The sequence below is a fragment of the Antedon mediterranea genome, chromosome 4 (assembly GCF_964355755.1).
Source record: "Antedon mediterranea chromosome 4, ecAntMedi1.1, whole genome shotgun sequence".
Taxonomy (NCBI): Eukaryota; Metazoa; Echinodermata; class Crinoidea; order Comatulida; family Antedonidae; genus Antedon; species Antedon mediterranea.
Window position 1 is genome coordinate 22,971,146 of NC_092673.1, and position 18,831 is coordinate 22,989,976.

Here is an 18,831-nt window from a genome sequence, read left to right on the forward strand (position 1 = left end):
TGTATTTTTAACTGTTTGCAAATGTTTATGGTGGGACCAATGTCACTTGGAAAACATGTCAATAAGATATAAATTGCCCAATAACACAACTAAACAATATATCACAAACTTATGCCTTTTTACATGATTTTACTGATCCATTGCGCCATCCATGTGGCTCGCCCACAAAGAACTCCCCTTTTAAATTTTACTGGTTTTTTCTCCCTTTTTAGTTACCAATCTTTATACAAATGCTCGCTACAACAATCAGATCATATCGGCCCCACTCATCACCATCAACATGCCCATCTTCTTTGGTAGCCTTCATCCAGATGCCTCGTTGGGCCCAGTCAGGAACAGTTTGGATATTTACACCAGGTAAGTCGAGTTAATCACATTTGTCATTGATAATTAAGTCATAATACCTTTTGTGTTAACTTGATGTTATATCAATCGTATTAAAGTTAAACAAAAAATGTAAATATACAAAAGAAAAACTTAACATATATTCACATTTTATTTGGTTATTCACATTTTTTCATTTATTACATTCATACAAATTCATTTATTCCTGCTTGGTTTTGCATTAAATCATCATAGACATCAAATAATATTACTAGTGGTACTAATTCTCAGTACTCCATTTAACCAAAAATGTAAACATTGAGAAAATTACATCAATATGTGTAATAAAAGAATTTTTATACCAAAATCATTATGACCTCCAATTGACTATTTAATGAAATAAATACTCATATTGAATCTTCAGGTATAAAACATGATTCATCAAATTGTCATTGTGATCATCTCATTCATTTTTTGTTTCATTACCATTCATTTTTCATCAGCTTCACTGGCTGCATTAGAGATCTCTACATCAACTATCAAGAAACATCACTGCTAAACGCCGCTCGCTTCACCATTACTGATCCACCCATAGCAGTACCAGGGTGCCCTAGAGAGGCTATGTGCGTGCCTAACCCTTGTCAGAATGATGGTGTATGTGAGGCTAGCTGGGACGGTTTTACTTGTCAATGTCACTCACATTACACTGGTAGCAATTGTGAAGAAGGTAACTCTCTCACTAATTTAACTTCTCAAACCAATCTGTCCTAAATATTTGGGAATTGTGCTAACCGTGAAGTAGGATTTGTACTAACTTTCCACCATGAGTGTCTGTGCCTCCTGATGCCTGCACTGTTTGAGTCATGGTAACACTCCATTTTACTAGGATTATTTAGACCAATTTTTTAATTCGAAACATGAACTTCAATGTATTTATTTGAGTGTCATGCGTGAGAGATGTTTGTACGGCCCGCTACGGCGCTTGGACTATTCCATTTTCCTTTCGAGAGGTGTCGATATTGGGAATAATGGCATATGTAGAGTCTATACAGGTAGGTATCTCACTCATAGACTACCAACACTACTGTTGGTTTGTGTATTTTGTATGAACCTTACATTCATTCTCTCCTTATAGTCTGGCCTTTGACCTTCAACGGCGGCAGTAGTACATTGCAGCTTGTCATTGACAGTGAGGTTTTTACATTTGGTGATAGATTCTCAATATACTACCGTACCCGTGATTCCTCTGGTGTAATCATGCGCGTCAATCTGTTCTCGAATCGTGGTGGTGAGAACGATTACATGCAGGCTGTAATTACCGGTGATAGAGAATTAAGATTTGAAACACTATTCAATGGAGGTTAGTCATTTCAGTCATACTCATTTTACTGATTTTCGATAGATGCCAATGTTATGTTATTCATAAGCAATTACAAACAACAATATTAAACATGGAGTTTGCTTTTGATGTTGACAATTATTAAAGTATTCTTAATAAAGTTATTCCCGCCATTGCATGTAACAATGTATAATAAGTAAAGTGTAAACAATTCTTTATATCAAACCAATTACGAGAGATTAGATGGTAATACCTTCTTTTCTAGATGGTTTCGTTGTTCCTTTCACTAACAAATTCTTCAGAAGAATGACCCTGTAATTATTATTATTATAATTGTTTTATTATTATTGTATAATAAGGTTTCACAAAAGATGATATTCTAGATACATAAGCACATATAGAAATACAAATATTTTTTCTGTGTTGAGAGGATAGGATCAAAGTTAACATTTTCTAATAAAGGACGAAACTTAGAATCAATTATGGTATCACGGTTTTCATTTTCTATTCTTTTTTTCAGTAGATCTTTCACTACAGCTATTAGAGTATTACCATCTACCAAAATATCACAAGCACTAATATCTGAATTATATCATATTTTTTAGTTTCTAGCAGCTTACCAATTACAGCAAATGTAACCGATGCAGAATGGCAACAGATGTCATGGCAAAGAGATCGCAGTATTATTCGGGTTACTCACATGGGTACATCTTACACTCTATTAGGGGATTTCCCCATGCATACATCAGCCCACAGCTCAGTGTCCCAAGTTCTTGTTGGTGGCCTTACTGGAGGTATGTTGGATAGTGTTGTTTTTTTGTGAATGAATGATGAGAGGTTATATTTCAACTTGGCTTTGCCTCGTTGAAATATAACCTTTCATCATTCACCTCATGCCATTATTTGTACCATTACACTCATAAATATTATTTATTTGTATAAAATTAAGCTTGTTTTAATCTTTTGAATATTGTTATATTTTAGGTGATCCATCAACAAGCTTCCAAGGGTGTATACGCGATGTCCAAATTAACAACGAACAGATTTACTACCTTGGAGTAGAGGAACAATACGGCATAACCGTGTCTCAATCAAACGTTGAACTTGGCTGTATACCAGTGGACTCATGTCAACCTGACCCCTGCTCTGTGAATGCTGTGTGTGTGGATATCTGGAATTCTTTTACATGTGACTGTCTTGATGGATGGGAGGGGCTTGACTGCTCAATTAGTGTGGATGATTGCATTGGTAAGGAGAACATTTGTAACACACTTTACTTAAAAATAGCAGTTGAACTTCTGATAAGCGAACAGGCACCTCCCATAAACAGAAACATACCATTTTTGGCAATAGAATTTTGATTGATTTTCCTTAGTTAACCAGCTATCCAAAGAGATTTTCAAATACAGTTTGTATAAAAAATAATGAAAATAACATTACCGATCTCGAAAAATTGAATGGAAGATAAATAAATACCAAGGCCTGGAAAATTAAGGTCATCTAAATTTAGAATATACTGTAAAATAATCTGTCATGTGAACAATTTTAGGAAACTGGGTGAAACAACAAAACACAAAATTGCAGATTTATATTATTGGCTTTTAAATTATGTACCATAAAAGTTACATAGCAGGAGAATTGCATTTCACATTACATTATTTCTATCACCATATTATATTTTATTGTTATTTTTTTCATTTAAATATCAACACATTTTTTTTTATTTCCAGGAAATATGTGTGAGAATGGAGCCATATGTGAAGATGCTTATATGAACTACACATGTGTTTGCACACCTGGGTTCTCTGGTTCACTGTGCCAAACTGAAATTAACAGGTGTAACGAAAACCCATGTCAGTCCAACAATTCAGCGTCTTGCATACCTGTATTCCCTGCTGACTTCACATGTGACTGTTTAGCAGGATATGAAGGCAAGATCTGTGATATCGATAACACGCTGTGTTCGCAAGATCCGTGTCTAAACGGTGGGCAATGTGAACAACCATTGGATAATACGTTTTACACGTGTACTTGTCCAGATTACTACGAGGGAACAAATTGCGAGACTTACAATGCATGTTTTGTGCATGATTGCCAGAATGGAGCGACGTGTATGGCTAACGGCCTTACTTATTACTGTTTATGTTCTGATACTTACCACGGATCATTATGTGAACATCTTGATGCTTGTTTTGTAAACCCATGTGAACATGGTGGTACATGTACGCGTGTCAATAGTAACTATACATGCACGTGTACAGTACATTGGCAAGGAAACGATTGTGATGATCCTGTTAATAAATGTGTTGACAATGTTTGTTTGAATGGAGGGACATGTTTTCACGATCTTACCATGCCAGAAGGTGACTTTGTCTGCGAGTGCCTCGATGGATACTCTGGTAACCTCTGTGATGTTGACATCGATGAGTGTTCCTCAGCGCCATGCATTAACGGCGCTCTTTGCATTGACAGTGCCACTGATGGTGAAGAATTCTTTTCTGGTTATCGATGTCAGTGTCTTCCTGGCTTCGAAGGCATCAATTGTCAGTCTGACATCGATGAATGCAGTAGCATTCCATGCCAGTTTGGAGGAACATGTCGAGATGGTGTTGACATGTATGTCTGCGTCTGTAAAGAGTATTACATAGGTGACAACTGCGAGTTGGATCTGAGAACCTGCAGCTTAGGTTTATGTCAGAACGGTGCCACCTGTTTGAATCAGCAGTTTGGGTTCAGCTGTGTCTGTCCGGTAGGATTCGGTGGTGAGTACTGCGAATCTGAGATCAACATATGTGCTACATCACCATGTCAGAATGATGGCACATGCCGCTACATCGGCCCATGTTTGTGTGCGACCCTCCCAGAAGAAGCAGAAGCATGTAATGATGATGAAGTCTGTCAAAGAAATGCTTGTACTCTTGATCCTACATGCGGTGTAAGGCAGCAAACTTATGAATGTGATTGTCTTGCTGGTTATGAAGGAATCAACTGCCAATTAGACATCAATGAATGTCAGCTCCCAGATCCTATATGCCTAAACAATGGCGTGTGTTCTAACACTATTGGTGGCTTCTCTTGTGATTGTACCGGAACTGGATTCTCTGGTGAGTTCTGCTCGCAGAACATTAATGAATGCCTCTCACAGCCATGTCAAAATGGTGCAGAATGTCTTGACAATGTTCCGTTGAATGGTGAGGAGTTTTTCAGATGCCGTTGCTCATTGGGGTACATTGGTGTTCTCTGCGAACAGGACGACAATGAATGCATAAGTGAACCGTGTGTTAATGACGGTGTATGTCGCGATCTTGTTAGTTCATATCAATGTGACTGCAGTGACACTGGATTCTCTGGTACCAATTGTCAAGAGGATGTTGATGAGTGCTTTTTGCAGATGGATTCTTGTGAGAATCTCTCTCAATGTAAGAACCATGCTGGTGGATATACATGTGAATGTTCTGAAGACTTTGACGGTACAGTTATTCAAATTCTTATTTCTTTGTAGTTAAAAACGTTTTAAAAACTAAAAAGACACTCAGAATGCACAAACCTCCGCTTAGCCATATGAAAATTGTGTTCCCATACAGCTATGAAACCATCCTTTAAAATCTTATACAAAATCAGGCAATACCTTTTTGAGTAATCAGCTACTTAACAAATATAGACAGACAACAAACATACCCAATTGACCTTATGACCTCTCGCCATTCTGACTGAAGTAATTAAAGCATTAACATGTGATTGCAAAACATATACAATTTATAGAGAAAATCATTACAAATTATTGATAATAAAACAAATTTATCAATTTGATTATTGTATTTTTTTAAAATCTATATTTTAATAACCAAAATTTGTTACTCTATTTTCTTCAAAACCACGTTAGCAAAACCAGCGCCTTTTAAGATATAGCACCCTTTAATCCCCCTTTTACCTTTCTGCTAAATGTGGATGTATTTTTAAAACTAATTTAAAAATCAGTTCACACAGAGGTCATCATTACTGCTAGTTTTTTAATTTTCATAAAAAAATTTCTATAATTCATTCATAACACAATTTTTTCGGATATTTTAAATGATTGAAATAAGTAAACGAATATATCAATGTAGTAGATGATTTATAGTAATTGCGTTATTTCCTCTGGGTACGGATTAAACCTTTCTATACAACACTACATTGATTGATCATTTTTACTTTATTTTTAGAGGCTTTACATTCAGTTATAATGTAAGTTTATTAACAAACTAGCCTGATTGCGAATAGATTTGAATACTAATAATTTCATTTATAATTATTTTTGTGAAGAACACACTTTTAGCTAAATGATTTTGATTTGTTTTTACTGATAACATTCTACAAAATTGTGAACTGTTTTGTATTTGTTTTGAATTACAAAAATAGCAACAAGACTAAAACAATAAGATATTTGCATTGAAGTAAAAATAAATGAAATAATGATTTATTACATACATTAAAATGTGTGGAAATCAAACAGTACTGTATGTATGTTATACCACTTTCACATAGCAAAACTCTGGAGTTTAAACACACCTTTTGTATGGCACGCCCAAGTGTGTGTAAACTCTGGAGTTTATTCACACAGCTAGGGAGTCCAGTGTTTGTAAACTCTGAGGTTTTGCTAGGCAATGTGAAAACTGTATCAGACTTAAAATTAGTCAAATCTCCCAATACAGGACTCTCTGAAAACCTGAAACAATCCTAAAAACAAACCCTCCTATAACCAGACTTTTCCAAGGTCCAATTGATTCCAAATTCATTTTTTCCATTATAAACACTTTCCAGAAAACCAGACATAATATTGTGCCTGCCCAAAGGTGTCTGGGGAGGGAGAGTTGAATGTATCTGTATTTTAAATTGTAATTGTCTGGTAGCCGCTAGAGAATGCTGGATCAGGTACCAATGTATGCATGTACGTATTTATCCACTTTATTCATAACCCACAACGTAGTAAAAAGATTTTAAATATTCTGTGTGTTTATCTTGCAGGTGAATTATGTCAGGAAGCCATCTCCCGTACGTCCACCGCAGCAGTTGTTGTTCCAATCTTTATCATCCTTATCCTCATCATTGTGGCCATTTTCTTCACCTACCGCCATGTGAGAAACTCGCGCAAGATGAAAGGAAAGTACAACCCATCCAAAGCGGAACAGGAAGCAGGCGGTATATCGTTGGCAGCATTTGATATGGATAATGATGAACGACTTATTTAAAGTGTCTTTTTATTAGGTTTGCGCATTATCTCACACGAGTAAGTACCGCTGTCAAATAAATTGCTGTTTTCAATTATGAAATCTTGGCTTGCAACAGAAAATCTGTTTCTATTTGAATTGTAAACGCTAGTTAATGAAATATTGTTCGTTAAGTGCTAACTTGCTTGTTGAGTAGTAACTGTCAAATAAATTGACGAATTTTAATTTAGGAAGTCTTTGTATCAAACAGAAAATGTTAAAGTACTATTTTTATTTCGAAATGGTAAATGTTAATTAACGAAAGCTTGTTCGTTGAGTATTAACCCAGCGTTCGAAATTGCTGCATGCCGTTGTTGAGCGTTGTGATAACACCTCAATTTAAACTAGATTTGAAAGCAAGTTAGAGAATTTCATCGATAGTGATTATTACTTTTTTTTAAATGGAAATTAACTGATGTGTGACTTATTTTGTAAATAATGTAATCTGTATATAAGATTTTTATAACTATTTACCTAGAAAAAGTGTTAGAAGCTATGAACACAAATATGCTGTCTATTGTTAATGTACAATTATTATATTTGAGGGCTTTATTAAGGGCTTTCATGGTACTGTAGTAGATTTCTAATGAGATTTTATAGATTATTATTGATATACCTTGATTTTCTAAACCAAATACTTTTAATAGGGTAGATTTTTAATATATGTACAGTATATTTTGTTTATATCCGTCCATATTGGGTAATAATGTAACCAACATGTATGATGTACTTGTTCTTATAATATAATTCATGTTTACTTTTGCAAATTAGCTGAGTGCTTTGATATTCTTCACATCAAGTGCTGTACAGTATATACATTGCACTAAAGTGAACCTCCTTCCAGGGAGGTATGCTCCTTCTTTGGGACACCCCTGATAAATGAATAAGAAAGAATATATGTTTTAACATTATGGCCTACCTCTATTCAGGGTCGCCTCTATTATGGGAACTCTATCCTGTGAAAAGAATGAGGAAGTATTATGTTTTAACATTAAAGGCCTACGTCTATTCAGGGTTCCCCTCTTTTAAGGGGATGTTTTCCTGTGAAACGAATGAAGGGCTGGGCTATATATTTTTTAACACTACCTCTATTCATGGGTCACCTCTATTAAGGGAACTCTATCATGTGAAAAGAATGAGGGGCTGGGCTTTATATGTTTTAACACTACGCCCAATCCCTAGTCAGTGAACACCTCTACTGTATTACAGTTTTTTATATCTTATATCATGTATTAATACCTTGATTCTGCATATATTTATTCTTTCGTAACTAAATTAAATTTGCAATGAATAATCCTTGACAAATGAGCACATTTAATGTCAAAAGTTAAACCATTGATATATATTTGTATCATGGGCGTGTTATTTTAAAAACCTCTTATTAAAATCATGACAAGCAATAAATTATAACAAAACTTTTAATGGATTCTAAGCTGACCAGGTTTAATAGTAGCTACTGTATTATAAAATGACATTTTAAAGTATTTATATGCATTCCAAGTTCTATTCGAAATATTTTAACCAATTTTGAATCGGTGTGTTTTATTTCAGTACTGTAATCAAATTTGCTATACATTTGTGAAATATTACATTGTTTTTGTATTTATCTCCGTCCATATTGGGTAATAATGTAACCAAAATGTTTGATGCTTTTTGTGCTCAAATTGCCAGTTAATTTACGTCCAGTACACTGCTTCGTTTTTTGTATTTACTTAAAAAGCTACACAGCCTAAAACAATTATGGAATAAGTTTAATGTAATTTATTATCTGTGTCAGATGCACTTTTACTCATTATGTAAAGTAAGTCATTTTTTGTGGTAATTTTAAGGTACACTTTGACAATTTTTGGTATAATTCAGGCACTGAATAAAAAAGCCGTAGCAGTAGAAATAAATGACAAAAAATCGAATGGGGCATCAATCATAAATAGTTGATTAATGTGTCCATATTTGTTAGTATCCTTTGGCATATTCAAAGAAATACTGTACACGAAAGGTGGTGTGCGTTTCAAATGTGCCTAATATTGCTTGCAATATGTACTACGTGTTTAAACAATATCAGTTAGTACATGTTTAGTGCTTCCTAATACAATACAGTAATACATTTTTATACGGCATGAAAAATAATTGTTTAGATATTTAGGAAAGTACTAGTACCTTGGACCTATAAATTACCTATTAATGTATAGGTCCAACTATGTACAATAGATTAACAGGGTAGATAAAGATAGTCAGTAATTAGTTTTAATTATTTAAATTGGACGATGGTTATTCAAAGTTTAATTATTATTTTCAGTAATTATATATTCATGAAATCTGTTTATACTTTCTAATGATAAAATAGCTTTTCATGTTAGGCCCTACTAATTAAAGCTCTGTCTACACTATCAAACAAGTTTGACAAAAAAAAAGTGTGATGTTCCCAAATATGGTAGTGATATGTTTAAATATGGTAGTGATATGAGGCACATATATGGACACATCACATTTTTGTCACATAAAGTTTAATAGTGTAGAGTGTGTTAATGAAAATTCGTCTTTTTTTATTGGGTCATACAAACCAACGACCGTTAGTCGAGTGGATTTAAAGATTTTCTCGGGATTTTGTTTATATCTTTTACGAGGAAAAAAAATTGTAACATGATAAATTGGCGTATGTATTTATAACATGGATGGATACTTTACTTAAAAATAGCAGTACGGGTTTTATAAGAACATTTTATGGATATTAAGATTACTGATTAATGCGATGTTTGTGTCTAACATTTTTAAATCTGATGTTGATTTTACTTTTTCAAATGAACTTCAAAATGTGTATACTTTTACGGCTATTTTAAGGTTCTGGTTAAGATTAATGGTAAAGTTAACCGTACCTTTGGTAAGCATACTTAATAAAAAAAAAACCATCATTGATACTCGCCCTTCATGACACTCGCTATACCCTCCCCACACCCCTTGATAATGGTAGGCCTACCAGGATAATCCTAAAATTCAATTACCTGGTTTGCTTGGTTTTCTAAACGTATGTTGTCGGTACACGGAATAGGTAGCTATCAAGTTGTGACAACATGAGGGCTAAACCCACGAATTATGTGTTGACGTAACTAGTTTCGAGATCGATAGATCTTTGATTTAAAGTTTATCACATTTAAAGAGTGAAGCTCTGTCTATACTATAAAAAAAAGTGTGATGTGCCCAATAATGGTATAGTGATGTGCTTAATGATTATCATCTTCTAAAAATTAATCATAATTATTTAGTTGATATTTTACCATGTATAACGCAGGCTATATGAAACTAGGTGAGATTTGCCCAAATATGGTAGTGATATGACATCATCATGTCCATATATGGGCACATCACATTTTTGTTGTCACATAAAGTTTGTAGACAGGGCTTTAGTACCACATAATGAATAACAATAATTGATTTAAGTGTATACTATACTGGTAAGATATACCGTCGTTTAAAAAACGTGTGGGGAGTTATAAAATAACTAGGTTCAAAACGGGTTATTACAACTTTATAAAAGTGGAAATATTTCAATGTAGTAAAAAACTAACATTATCTGTCTTGGTATACATTATTTATTACAATTTTCCATAATATACAAAATGTATTGTACAAAAATAAATTAATTATGAGTGAAATTTTACATAGCACACTTGTTTGTATTCATTTCATTAGTCATGCATACTTTGTTTTTAAAATATTTTTTTTTGTAATAATACGCACATAGGGATATACATATTACCATTGATATTACTGTTAATTCACCATACTACTGATAGCCGATATCGTAATCGCTTTCACAAAACAGTATCGAACGATTAAAAAAAAAGAGAAACGCATTTCGTCTTTGAAAACAACACGTTTCGTCTTTGAAAAAATATATATATAGAGACTTATACGTTATGTAGATTTGTAATCCTATCCTTGTACAATTTTAGCCAGTCATCACCGAAGTCCTTAACATTCGGAACCCGATTAAAAAATACGGTACGGGTGAATAGCTAAAAAATAGGGTCCTACTAAACACAAATACGCCACACAACGCATGCACGTTAATACTTCACCAACAACCCCAGATCAACAATATAACTGAACCCAACCCTCTTTATTCCCCTTTATTGAGTATACATTGCGTCGTAAACTATGCGGTGTAGTTTTATTGTATAGCGTGGTGTGTAGTAGGACCAAGGGTTAATACTAAACCAGACTATACAGCTTGAAATATCAATTCGAAAACTTATAAATATGAACATAACCTAAATAGGCCTACTTGATTATTCTGTGACTAAATAGTTGAAACTGAAAGACACGCGTAGAAACTATAGTTATTCAACGAAGCTACAGCCAAGAAACAGTGTAGGCCTACATGTGGGTTTCGCGTCGCTCTATATTCGAACCTACCGCGTTGCACATTAATTTCAATTTTGTTTAAAAGTTCATTAATCTGAACGTGTAATAGTCAATCGTTGACATGATAGAAGATAATGCATGGCACGTGATACGAAATCCACCAATCGAATAGCACGGATATAGTTACGCGCGTTACAATGTCTTTGAAGATGGCTATTCCTTTTTTTTAAATAGAAAATCGGTAACAGTTTTTATTCGAATATCGCTGAAATTGTGTAACGATATGTTATGACACACACCTAATAACATTTTAAAAATTGTTTATAAAGTACGATATATTGAATGATTAGCAACGTTATAAATAACCTTACAGAATAAAATAATAACATTCAAATTGTTATAAGTTGCATTAAAATAACAAACATACGTAAAGTGTTTCAATGTCAAACTAACGCTTAAAAATGTGGCAGCCAATTTATACGTAAAGCCTGTTTTCCTGTCGACGTTATTCGACGCTATCGTCGTTGATCGTTAACAGTTCAACGACGATCGTTTGAAAACGATCAAGTTGAAATGATAACGATAGCGAGTACCTTTTCCTGTAAATCGTTACCATTTCAATGTTTACGTAGAAGATCGCTGATTATTGTTAACGATAGCGTCGAATAACGTCGACAGGAAAACAGGCTTTAGTTACGTAGCACCTAATCATTAAGATGCGTATTTGGCATTTCAAACCGTCTTCTTACAGTCATATCAGGCTATGACGTGTAAAGTGAGTAATTTCAACTTCTATTTCAGTTTTATTCATATTTCTAATATTGCAGTTAAATATTGCTTAGCTCTAGTCGTACTCGCGCAAGTAAAATGTTCACATCTATAATTAATTTGACTGAATGATTATGTCCTTCTCTACTAAATCTCCCCACCCACTACTGGGCCCGTTGACGGGTGACAATTTATATGCCATTCCTCATCTCCCCACACCTTTAACCCTTCGCATAGAGTCCTTGAAAACAAAGACGAAGCGCATCTTTCTTTGCGCGAGTACGACTAGAGTATTAGGCCTACTACTTACTAATTTCTTAACTTAAAAATTAAAGTGATTTATTTAACAAGTAGACTCTGTTTCATCAGCCTCATCAATTGAGTCATTTACGATGTTACACAACATTTTTGACTGTTTCATTGCTAAACGTTTTCTCACCGAATCATACGTCACGGGTTCGTGTTCCTCCGTACACCCAGTTACGGTAATTTTAACGTCAACTGGGTTTGCAGGCCTACACTTTGCCGTCGTTTGCATATCAACAGATTTGTAATTAGGTTTGCTGTTTTTTATTTGCAGATCAAGTGTCTTTGAATTTGAATTTGAATCCACTGAAGATAAATCCTCACTACTGAAGTAACCCCAATCTTGTTCTGGTGACGTGACCGTTGAAGACGTCGCGACAAATTCGTCTTCACGTTTGGCAGATGGAATCAGAAAACAGATTATTGCAGAGGTGAAAAGAAAGATCTTGCTTGATAAAATATTGACAAACAAATACCAAATAATATATAAAATCATGTTCGGTTCGTACGCAAAGTTTAAATAATACATAAACAACAAAGTGCATATAATCCAAGCGATATAAAATTGATTCCAATGAAAATACGAAGCGATATCGACATCAATGGCGTCACTGGTGGATTCATTTTCCCATAATGCTTCTTTTAATTCTTCGGTCGCTAGTTTTAATGTTATGATAACAGCAACGCTGGATCGCCTAATGTCGCCCGATGCAAGTCTTCCACCACGATCGAGCACATGAAGCATACCTTCTAGTCTGTCGACTATTTCAGGAAAACCGGGCCGACACATTGGATCCAACTACAAAGAAAGTACAATATAACACATTAAAACCTCTGCTATTAGGTGACACTTGGAACCCAACAAAGTTCCCCGCTGAATGTCCGTTTCACGGGAATGTGTCTCATGAATAGGGGAAAGGTGTCTCCTGAATAGATGTGTCCCCTGAATAGGTGTCTCAAAGGAGGGATTTTACAGTAATTAATATACAGTTTAGTCTACTTACTGTACAACATTCTTCAGCAAGTGTTAGAAATGGTTCCGGGCAACCAAAACACATCGGTCGAAATAAACTCATGTCCAGACCAAATCGCTAAAATAAAAAGATATAATATAATGTTATTAATTATTTCATGATGCATATAGCTTATGGCCTACTATAGATATTTGGATTATTTTAATAGGATTAGTGGTATCGCGTACTGCTTTTAGAGCACCCAGATTTAGCTGTGCCAGCGCCCAAATTCATGTCCTTCGATAATATCTAGGCCTAAACCTATCGTGGTGACGTAAATATTTGTATCTGGTTTTTATGCCCGAACCATATTTACAGATTTCTATTGTGTTTTGCGTTTGTCTATATGAATAATAGCCATGATATTTGTAATCAAAATCATACTGTGTGTGTAATTAATTCCGCACTAGCAAATCTATTTTGCTTCAGGGCGGCTAATAATGTATTATGGATCTTTTGAAAAAACATCCAACACTTTCAATTTAGATTACTTTAAAGATTACATTTGTGTTGGTAAAAATATTGTAGATGGTTATGATTACAAAACTGTTCCGTGAAATAGAGTGGAAATAATATGTTTTTGCACTAAAGGTCCAAACTCTATTCAGGGAGCCTGCGTTGATTGAGGGGAAGTTTTTGTAAGAAGGTGTTAGTCATGGCTGGTAGTTCATTATATTGCCAATTATTATGTTGTTATAATCTACATATTCATTTTCATAACGCACCGGAGTTCTTGGTAATTCATCCGGGTCTGCCGTTATCCTTGCTATTATTTCACAAAGTAATATCCCGTATGAGAACACATCAACTTTCTTTGTATATTCTTCGCCCCTAAGCATCTCTGGCGCCATCCAATAGGGTGACCCTACCACGGACATCCGCCGAGGAACGTCTGCATCTCCTCCAAGACCAACTCGAGCTAAACCAAAATCTGAAACCACTGCTTCCATGTTTCCGTCGTCAAACATTTTGATTAAGCAATTCTGAAAAGGTAAAGTACAAGACTGTATCAAGAAATCGAAATCTCCCAACGTCATCGCATGCGCACAACCCATTAATGACGTAACTAGTCCCTTATAGGACATAGGTTGTCCCATAACCGCCAAAATTCTTTTCGCATTACCATAATTTCATATAAGGATTGTAAACCATCAAATGACCTTCATATTTTATATTAATAAGGTATGACACGCCGAAAAATTTTCCAAAACATGTTAATGATACTGTGATTATACCTAAATTAGATGCATTAAATGAGATTGACCTAATTAATTTATAATGCCGCGGGATAATTCACAAACGATCAGCGTATAAGTGCTGTATTAAGCACGACGAGTGCTTGTGTCTTGTTGTGATACGATGTTATAATTATCCAAAGCTTATGAGCATTTGATTCCGACAGGGAGGTATTAGTGCGAAACGAATTGATTTTATTGATCTCCCATTCTTATTTCCATCTAGGCCTCAGAAAGAGGAAGGTTTTGTATAAACACCTCAGTCTGGCAATATTATGCTTTATCATCTAGTCAGCACATTTTTTGTCATTTATCTACAACTTTTCTCCAACATGGGTTTATTATGGACGGACGGTCGTCGCTCGACATACAACAGCCCCTCAGTTTCTCGTAGACATGACACAGAATCGGCTTTACTCTTTCCATAACGAAGTTATGAACTGGTTTGGTGTGGAGCCCGAAGCATTAGTAACGATTAACAGAATGAGAGTAACGTAAGTCATTCTGAACTTACCCGCGAGTTGAGATCTCTATGTAGAACGCCTTCTGAGTGCAGATATGTCATTCCTTCAGCGATGTCCAGAGCAAACTGGATCCGCTGCTTCCACGAGATGTCTATACTGCAGTTAGCTAATACTTCTTCTAATGTACCACCAGATATGTACTGAAAAACAATGTAAAATGCTTCATATTACAGACACTACACAACAGCAACCACCTCTACGCCACTATTTTTCAGTGGACACATTTTTCGATGGAAAAGCTATAACACCACGGCCATCAATCCATATTAAGAAGACACGCGTGAAAAATCAGTTTATACTGTGGTGTTTTCCATTTTGGATTGATTCTATTTTATTCAACAAGGCTTTCAATTAACAACTAGCTTGACAGAACATATCGAAACAGCCAATTGTTCTTTTTATTTAATGGAAGTGCATTGTGTATGGAATAATAACCACAATGAAAAGAGAAATGCAATTCCTCAGGCTCTGTGATTTCAAGACAATTTACTATACTTTTACGGTTTTATACTCATTTCTCGTTTAAAGTGTCATGTAATTTTGCTTTAAAATACCATAAACCGTAAATAAAATTAATGCATAGCACATAGCCAATAATCACTGTATTACTACATTAGAATATTAATATTGTATTTTTGATATACTACATACCTCTAGTAGTGGATGTATCCTTGCTTCTTTCACGCATGCGCCAAGATATCTGATTTAAGAAAAAATAAAAATGTAACGAACGTTATTTACATGGCCAGGATAGCAGTAATAATACTGTAAAAAAATACTGATGTTTTAGACCTACTAATCTTTGTGTTTTTTTATCTGATTGAATGTTATTGAATTACATATTCTGCGTTAGATTCAAAATTGGGAAATTGAGCATCAATTGATTTGTGAAACCAATGACTACATTTTATTCTAGACTAAAAAAAAAATTGTATTATCATTAACTTCGTACGGTTATACTGTAAATAATATTTCCACTATACACACTATAACATGCTAAGCTTAAATACAGCAATTACTCTTTTTATTTTGTGTCTAGCTATTATATATCCCTTTACTTGGCCAGAAAATTAATCAAAAACTACATGTATTCAGTAATTTTCAGCTGTTAATTAATTGCCTTTTCAGTTAATGGAAACGTATCCAACCTGACTATCTTAGGGTGGCTTAGTCGATTCATCAACTCTAATTCCCGCAGCATGTTTTGCTGATCCACCCTGTCTTTTGATTTGATAATTTTTACTGCCATAACGGGTGGTGTTGCACAGTCACTATGTCGTCTTGTTATCTATAAAAACACAATTTAAAAAGTTACAAATACGATATATCATGTATGATACCACAAGCGTGTTGACCACCAATGACAAGCGACATTTCAAATAATCCATCGCTTGTTATTGGTTAATTCACTTACGTTGCGTTAAGCCATGTCTACACTATCAAACTTTATGTGACGTGCCCATATATGCACATGATGATGTCATATCACTACCATATTTAAGCATATCACTACCATATTTGGGTACATCACACTTTTTTGTCACATAAAGTTTGATATTGTAGACAGAGCTTTACGTCCTTGTTCTGCGTCTCTAGTGAGAAGCAAGCTTTAGATGCAACGCAACGACGCAAGCGCAATGCAAACGAGTTGACCAATGACAAGCGACAGTTCGAATAATAGTTTAAAATAAAAAACAGCATAAAATAAAATAAACATAAACATATTACATATCTGTCTATTTTCTCACGTCTCCGATGAAAAGGGAACCCTGAATCTCTTTAATTTATACAATTAGGGGCGGTAGTTCTATTCTTCGAGAAAATAAATCTCTGGCGCCGCAACAAATGGCCGAGCAGTCCATGATAACAAGAACAGGAATCGATATCAACAAGCCATAAATAATTAAATTAAGACATCCTCAAAACAAGTGTTAATAACAATACAAATAACGCTAAACAATCGCCACATCAATCCCAAGCATATTGATGCTAATAATCGTCTTTATGATTATGAATAGAGATTTCATAATTGGAATTTAACTCAGCGTAATAAACGAATGAATACAACGAACCAAAAGACAACAAGATCTTTGTCGCTGATCTTGTTTTGAAGTATAATAAGGAAATAGGCCTATGGATATCCCTTGATCTATAATTGTAGGCCTGCAATGATTTAATAAACGTGTAGGCCTAGCAGATTCTCGGTATAAACCCAGAGAAAAGTGATAAACCTCTAAAACGTTTTGCCTAGCAGATTCTTAGTATAAACCCAGAGAAAAGGGATAAACCTAATAATCTCTAAAACGTGTAGGCCTAGCAGATTCTCTGTATAAACCCAGAAAAAGGTGATACTAACCTAACCAAACCTAAACTAACTTTCCGTGGTACAGACACAATCACGTGAAACACGATGTTGCATTTCAGAATTTGCGCATGGTACTGGACAAATATTGCCATACATGAAGGTAATAGTATCGGACGGTATAGACTATTTCGGTATGAGCATCAGCTCAGCAAATGCAAACATGATTATGATATAAATGAATCAATACGCTAGTTTGCCGCTATAGTACATTTACATGTGAATGGTTCATTCATATTCGAGAGTCTATTCAAAACATGATTTAAAATTACAACGGTTGACTTGCTTCAAAGTTCATAATGATTGAATTTAAGAATTGACGATACATTCAAGTGAAAATCTATACTGATTTGAAACGTTAATGCACACCGTGAAAGCATCAACAATTCGCTTTAATTTTTTTAGATAGACCTTTTTCATAATAAAGAATACCGTATGGTGTTATGATATGAATAACAGCCACTAACTTAAATTAGACCTAGGTACACTGTTAATTATTCAACTACGTTGTACAATGACCTGCATATGACCGACGATATTCTAGAAGCATAATTAACTAAAGCAATAACGATTTTCTTTACTAATAGGTAATTCCATTAATTCTTGCAATCCCTACCTTATAAACATCTGCAAAAAATCCGCTTCCGATTTTCTCCGCTTGAAAATCGTTCCAGAACGACAAATTTGCTACTGCCGCACGCAGGGCGTAACAGGAGCTCCCAGGGAGCGGCCCTGAGTCTCGCCCAGGTGACGGAGGCGTTGGCGAAGCATCTGGAGGCCTATAATTAAACACTGAAAGATGCCTGGGTCTCATGTCAACGACAGTAAAACAAGTGCTTGTGGTATGAACAAGATGTGAATGGATCTGAAAGCACCACGGCCTACTGTAGTGAATTGTGCAACACGGGCCAATAGACTCTTTATGATCTGGAAGAAAGAAAAAGAAAGAAAAATCAGTGAGTCATTAACAAAACAACACTCAAATCATAATTCAATAAGACACGGTGAGAAGGTATTTCATTTCCACATTATTTGGATAAATAAATAGAATTAAACAATTTCCCTTTAAGAAGAACATGTATAACATCTACACGAATACCACCACATATTTCAGAAAGTGTCTAATAATCTGATAAATTTAGTACATCAAAATCAAGTACATTTGAATTGTTCGTAAAGTATCGTTATTCACAAAAGCGACATTTTTCATAGTGTTTTTTTTCTCTTTCAGACAGATGATTTAGTTAATTTTTTTTTTACCATACATTGCAGGTGTTCTATTTGATATCATAATGGCACTTACACAATTTAGCATGATAATTTTATTTCAGTAGCTGTGGCGGTAAGTATCT

At 34.7% G+C, this 18,831-nt stretch overlaps 2 protein-coding genes across 2 annotated transcripts in view; one reads left to right on the forward strand and one right to left on the reverse strand.

Annotated features, from left to right (window-relative positions):
* Nucleotides 1-10,462, forward strand: part of LOC140046948 (uncharacterized) — a 34,317-nt gene extending 23,855 nt beyond the window's left edge. Inside the window, exons 26-32 of the mRNA XM_072091721.1 lie at nucleotides 213-357; nucleotides 828-1,051; nucleotides 1,460-1,684; nucleotides 2,269-2,457; nucleotides 2,648-2,911; nucleotides 3,394-5,133; nucleotides 6,668-10,462. Of these exons, the coding sequence (XP_071947822.1) occupies nucleotides 213-357; nucleotides 828-1,051; nucleotides 1,460-1,684; nucleotides 2,269-2,457; nucleotides 2,648-2,911; nucleotides 3,394-5,133; nucleotides 6,668-6,891 (3,011 nt within the window). The 3' untranslated portion in view covers nucleotides 6,892-10,462. The remainder of the gene's footprint in view (nucleotides 1-212; nucleotides 358-827; nucleotides 1,052-1,459; nucleotides 1,685-2,268; nucleotides 2,458-2,647; nucleotides 2,912-3,393; nucleotides 5,134-6,667) is intronic.
* Nucleotides 10,463-10,648: 186 nt separating this feature from the next.
* LOC140046951 (dual specificity testis-specific protein kinase 1-like) overlaps nucleotides 10,649-18,831 on the reverse strand; it is a 31,553-nt gene continuing 23,370 nt past the window's right edge. Inside the window, exons 3-9 of the mRNA XM_072091725.1 lie at nucleotides 18,096-18,406; nucleotides 16,266-16,405; nucleotides 15,769-15,817; nucleotides 15,108-15,257; nucleotides 14,084-14,341; nucleotides 13,350-13,436; nucleotides 10,649-13,144 (exon numbers count right to left, since the gene is read on the reverse strand). Coding sequence (XP_071947826.1) covers nucleotides 12,383-13,144; nucleotides 13,350-13,436; nucleotides 14,084-14,341; nucleotides 15,108-15,257; nucleotides 15,769-15,817; nucleotides 16,266-16,405; nucleotides 18,096-18,293 — 1,644 coding nt within the window. The 5' untranslated portion in view covers nucleotides 18,294-18,406 and the 3' untranslated portion in view covers nucleotides 10,649-12,382. The remainder of the gene's footprint in view (nucleotides 13,145-13,349; nucleotides 13,437-14,083; nucleotides 14,342-15,107; nucleotides 15,258-15,768; nucleotides 15,818-16,265; nucleotides 16,406-18,095; nucleotides 18,407-18,831) is intronic.